This window comes from Vigna radiata, unplaced genomic scaffold (assembly GCF_000741045.1).
Source record: "Vigna radiata var. radiata cultivar VC1973A unplaced genomic scaffold, Vradiata_ver6 scaffold_122, whole genome shotgun sequence".
Lineage (NCBI taxonomy): Eukaryota > Viridiplantae > Streptophyta > Magnoliopsida > Fabales > Fabaceae > Vigna > Vigna radiata.
The window spans coordinates 778,605-783,362 of record NW_014543108.1 but is presented as its reverse complement, the minus strand read 5'-3'; the positions used below and the strand labels follow the sequence as shown (position 1 = coordinate 783,362).

Here is a 4,758-nt window from a genome sequence, read left to right as displayed (position 1 = left end):
ATGTGTTTATGACGTGGATTTAAATTATTTGTTTATGCATAAAATTGAAGAAGCACGTGATTTCAGTGGTTTCTTATTTTTAATGTTTTTGTCGCAAAGTTTAATCAGAAACCAAACTTTGACATCACCAGAGCAAGGAACCCAGAGCCAATGCCATCAAGTCTAAAACGAATCCAAATCGGTGTCCGCCATTGCAGGCCACTTTTAAGATGGAAACCACCACAAAGAATCCCAAACCCCAATAAAAAAACGCAACTAAATCAAGAAACAAGATTTCCCATACCAAAATTCCCATTTCGCAGTTTTAGAAACCCTAAGCCCCAAAAGTTTCATTTCATAACCATCAAGAATCATAGTCATGAATAACAGAGGCAAAAGGAAACCTTAAATCGTAACTTGAAACCCTAATCCTAAATCAAAACCCTTGCCGCATCATCATCGGAAAATCAATCCTACCACTACAACACTCACCTTGCCACGAGAAGGGAGGACACGCCCTACCAACCGGAATTCGTATCCCCTCCTTGCAAAATCCCACGCAGAACTAAGAAAAAGATAAAGAACGGGGTAACACCTACTCTCTCTGCCACACAAACTCGCTCTAGGTCGTAAGGAGGAACAAAAACCTCCTAGTCATGGTTCACTGTGCGATAGCGAACCTCACCTGAAACACACCTTCCCAGCATCATCGCCACACCGTCAGCACGCCCTGGATAATCCTCCAGGTTGGTTTGTCCATTGTTATATTCAACACCCATGATGAAGAGAAAAGGAAAAAGCTTGAAGCTTCTGATTAATGGATCAAAACAAAAGAAAGGAAGAGAACCTATTGTTTGCCAGAGAAGCACTCAAAGATTTGGGGAAAATCAAATCTGAGTTGCGTGAATAGTCAGTATCAGGAAACTAATTTAGGGTTCAAAATCTGATTGGGATTTTAGAATAATTAAAAGTAATTAAAGAGAAAATTACTCACCCTAAATCCTTTCCCCAATTTCCCCAATTCTTTTACCTTTACCTTTAAAGAAACCACTCAAATCACGTGCTTCTTCCAATTTTATGCATAAACAAATCATTTAAGTCCATGTCATAAACACATTATGTGCCATCTGTCTGCAGTATGACAGCTACTCTTGCCAGCAAAGTCCATATTTAACACCGTCCAGGGAAGTTAACGGAATGTCCTTGATTAGTTTGATTTTTCAAATTCAGGGACTAAATTGATCATTTTTAAAAAACAGGAACCTAATGGAAGAAAACCAACAAAAATAGGGATCACTGAATGTATTTAACCTAATCAAAATATTCATAAGCTCGTGAAACCCTAAACAAAGGAGCTTCCAATTTTGGTTCTGTCATATGGTCCATTTGAAGTTGCCATGAAGCTCCAGTGAAAAGTTACAGCATACCATCTTTATTTGACGATTTGAATTAGATACAGACTTCAAGAAAATCTGTAGTTACATGATAAACAAACTGTAATTGATACAAAGGGAAACTTTAAAAGCTTAGTTAGGTCACTGCTAAACATAACCTTATTATGGAATGTTGATAACAATAGGACTCCTTACAATGTAACGTGGGCTTCTCCATATAAGGGAACCTGATACAATTTTATTACTTCCAATAGATTTGACTTTCACAACCACTTTGAAGCTCCTCTTCTTCTTGGTTTCAGAAAAAGTGAGGCTAGTTGGCTTCACTGTGATTTCCACTCCCTTAGGTGAAACGATGGTGGCATTGTAGATGGTTGGAGCAGGACCTACATTGGTCACTGTTCTTCTGAAAACTCCTATCTTTGTGTCTTTGCTGCTTTCAAGGCTCAACTGCATTGTGGGGTAGTTGATAGCATCATGGCCAAGCCCAGGAAGCAAAGAGGAGCAATTTACTGGTGAACCAACTAAAGCTGATAAACTGGAACCTTTATACCCCTCATGGCATAAGAACTGGATATACCCTAAGTCATCCATGTCATAGACCAAACCAGGGCTAACAGCTCTTGTTGGGTTCAATTGACCAGCACCATATGCAAATTCTGCCTCACTGTTAATTCTCTTGCTCATTGGTTTGGCTTAACAAATATTATATAAACAAGTCAGTCATCTAAAAAAATTGTGAGAATATATCATGCAATATTGACAACCAAAATTATCATTCTATAACTTCTAAGATAATTACACCATAAAGTTAACAAACATGCAATACATATAGTGACTTTGTATCAGATGAAAAATACATCTTTATTGTCAATTTGTCACTACTTATACTTTTTCTCTATGCTTACTTTGCTAACCGGGCATATGATGCTTACAAATCAACTGAGAAAAAAGTGGAATTAGGATTTAATCTTACCTGTTGTGATAATAGCAGACCTAATTGCAGCAGGAGTCCAATGTGGGTGAAATGACTTAACATATGCAGCAACTCCAGAAACATGAGGACATGCCATGGAAGTTCCAGACATTAGAATAAATTCTGAAAATTGAGTGTCCCCCTTTAAACCAGTGAGTGACTTTTTGAGAGTATAAGATGCCAAGATGTCAATGCCAGGAGCTGCAATATCAGGCTGCATAAAAAGGATCATTCAACATCCTAAGTTCATGAAATGCCATAATCCGAGAAGCAAATTAAAGTACAAGTGCTTTTCTAGCAGAATAGAGGACCACCAACAAAGGTTGCAAATATTAGTATTGGTACCTTGAGAACATTTTGGGATACTGAACTTGGGCCTCTAGATGAAAATGTAGCAGTAAATGGAGCTCGCACTTGCACCTCGTGGCTTTTGTATATCATTGCAGATGGTGATCTTGGTTCAACAAAAATTTAATGTAAAATTGATGGTTGAGATAATCTGATCAGAGGAATTATTTTTGTTTGAACAAGCTATAGAGAAAAATTAGTGAGTAGCTATATTGAAAAAGTGATTCAGAAACAAGAGTTTTTTTCTTTCTTTTTTTTTACCTTGTGGATTGTATATATTTGGTAACAGTGTTCCCTTGTACACTATTCACAATGGTAGCAGGTGCCATGAAAATTTGAGCAATATCAGGAAATTGGTCACTTTCTATTAAAGTACCAATGCCCCCAATTCCTTTAACAACAGATTCAGTACCCCATGCTCCTAATTTGCAGTAAACAAACTTTCCCTTCACTTTATTTGGCTGTAAGCTGCCTTCATAGCAGAAACTGTCACCACATAAAAAATGTTCCTTGTCACTGTTGAACAATTTTTCAGGTGTTGTTGACAAACATTGGAACATTACCTAGCGTCCTCCTTGTCTTTTGGATCTTTGGCTGCATCAATCCCATTGACAAGAGGATACTGTTTTCCTTTTGGATCAAAACAGCTCACGCCTACCCCCTGCAAATCCTCCATTATTATCTATGTGCACACATAAGTTAATTACAAAAATAGTTCTGCAAAACACACAATGTCACCTTGCATAATAATAGAGCCATATCACTTCCCATGTTTAAAACAAACTTTTCTTTGCATTTTCAACAGATTATTTTGTCTTGCATTCTTTAAAATCCCTATTAACCCACATGGTATACTCAATTAATGGATCATTTAATCATGCCACATGTTATATACAGAATCTACAGCACATTGAAATCTCAGTTATTACCTAGTGAATCATAGATGTATATGTGAACCTAATTATGAAATGAATATGTATAATGCAAAAGGAAACAATCTTACAGAAAAATTCTTTCCATTTCCCAACTGTACAGTGCTCTTGAAGGCCCTATCAATGCCACTAGCTGCTACAGTTACAATCCATGGTGCAGTATTTGTTACAGTTCCCAAGCTTGGACCAGCATTTCCAGCTGAGGCCACTGTGATTATTCCTTTTCTCATGGCATGAAATGCACCAATTGATATAGAGTCTTGAACATAACTAGGATTTCCTCCACCTATGGAAATAGATATGACATCCACACCATCATGTACAGCAGCATCAAATGCAGCAAGTAAGTCCATGTCTGCACATCCACTTAATGACCAGCAAACTTTGTAAATTGCCAATCTTGCCGATGGCACTGCACCTCGAGCAGTCCCATTGGCCAACCCAAAGAGATTTGCATTTGGGATCAGATTTCCTGCAACTGTTGATGCAGTGTGAGTGCCGTGTCCATCAGTATCCACAGGAGATAATATGTCTGATGGATCAGGGTTTCCATCAGCCTTGAAGTACTTGGCTCCTATGAGCTTTCTTCATGTTTGCCAGAGAGTTACCATGCAGATGGAATTCATAAGTTAGATCATGAGCTAAACCACACATAAATTTCTTGGGAGATTAACCAGGCACCATATAATGGACACTTTCAAAGGAAATCTTTGGGACCAAATTTAGCAGAGTTGCATGACTAAATTTCCTCTTCCTCTGTTTTGGGGTATTTAGATCTATAAAGAAGTTGTGATACTACATGAGTAAGATAAGATTAGACATTGTTATCTGTTAACAGGGGAAGACTGTGAAAGAAGCACTACAGATGATGGAGAAGAAAGAAAACAGAATGCAAGAATTAGCATTGTATGGATCTATGTTCCACCCTTTTGTTTAAGGCAATATTTCATGTAATACTCTTGTTTTTGTCATGTTTGGACTTTACTTGAGAGGTAAATTTGCAACTTTTCCTTCTAGTAGAAAGGTGTTTGAATTCAAGTTGGACCACAAAATAGGATATATATATATATATATATATATATATATATATATATATATATATATATATATATATATATATATATATATA

The 4,758-nt window shown here is 37.1% G+C and overlaps 1 protein-coding gene across 1 annotated transcript in view; it reads right to left on the bottom strand.

Annotated features, from left to right (window-relative positions):
* Nucleotides 1-1,243: 1,243 nt before the first annotated feature.
* LOC106752993 (subtilisin-like protease SBT4.14) overlaps nucleotides 1,244-4,758 on the bottom strand; it is a 5,026-nt gene continuing 1,511 nt past the window's right edge. The window contains exons 6-11 of the mRNA XM_014634774.2: nucleotides 3,701-4,214; nucleotides 3,261-3,358; nucleotides 2,959-3,183; nucleotides 2,695-2,803; nucleotides 2,350-2,563; nucleotides 1,244-2,068 (exon numbers count right to left, since the gene is read on the bottom strand). Of these exons, the coding sequence (XP_014490260.2) occupies nucleotides 1,536-2,068; nucleotides 2,350-2,563; nucleotides 2,695-2,803; nucleotides 2,959-3,183; nucleotides 3,261-3,358; nucleotides 3,701-4,214 (1,693 nt within the window). The 3' untranslated portion in view covers nucleotides 1,244-1,535. The remainder of the gene's footprint in view (nucleotides 2,069-2,349; nucleotides 2,564-2,694; nucleotides 2,804-2,958; nucleotides 3,184-3,260; nucleotides 3,359-3,700; nucleotides 4,215-4,758) is intronic.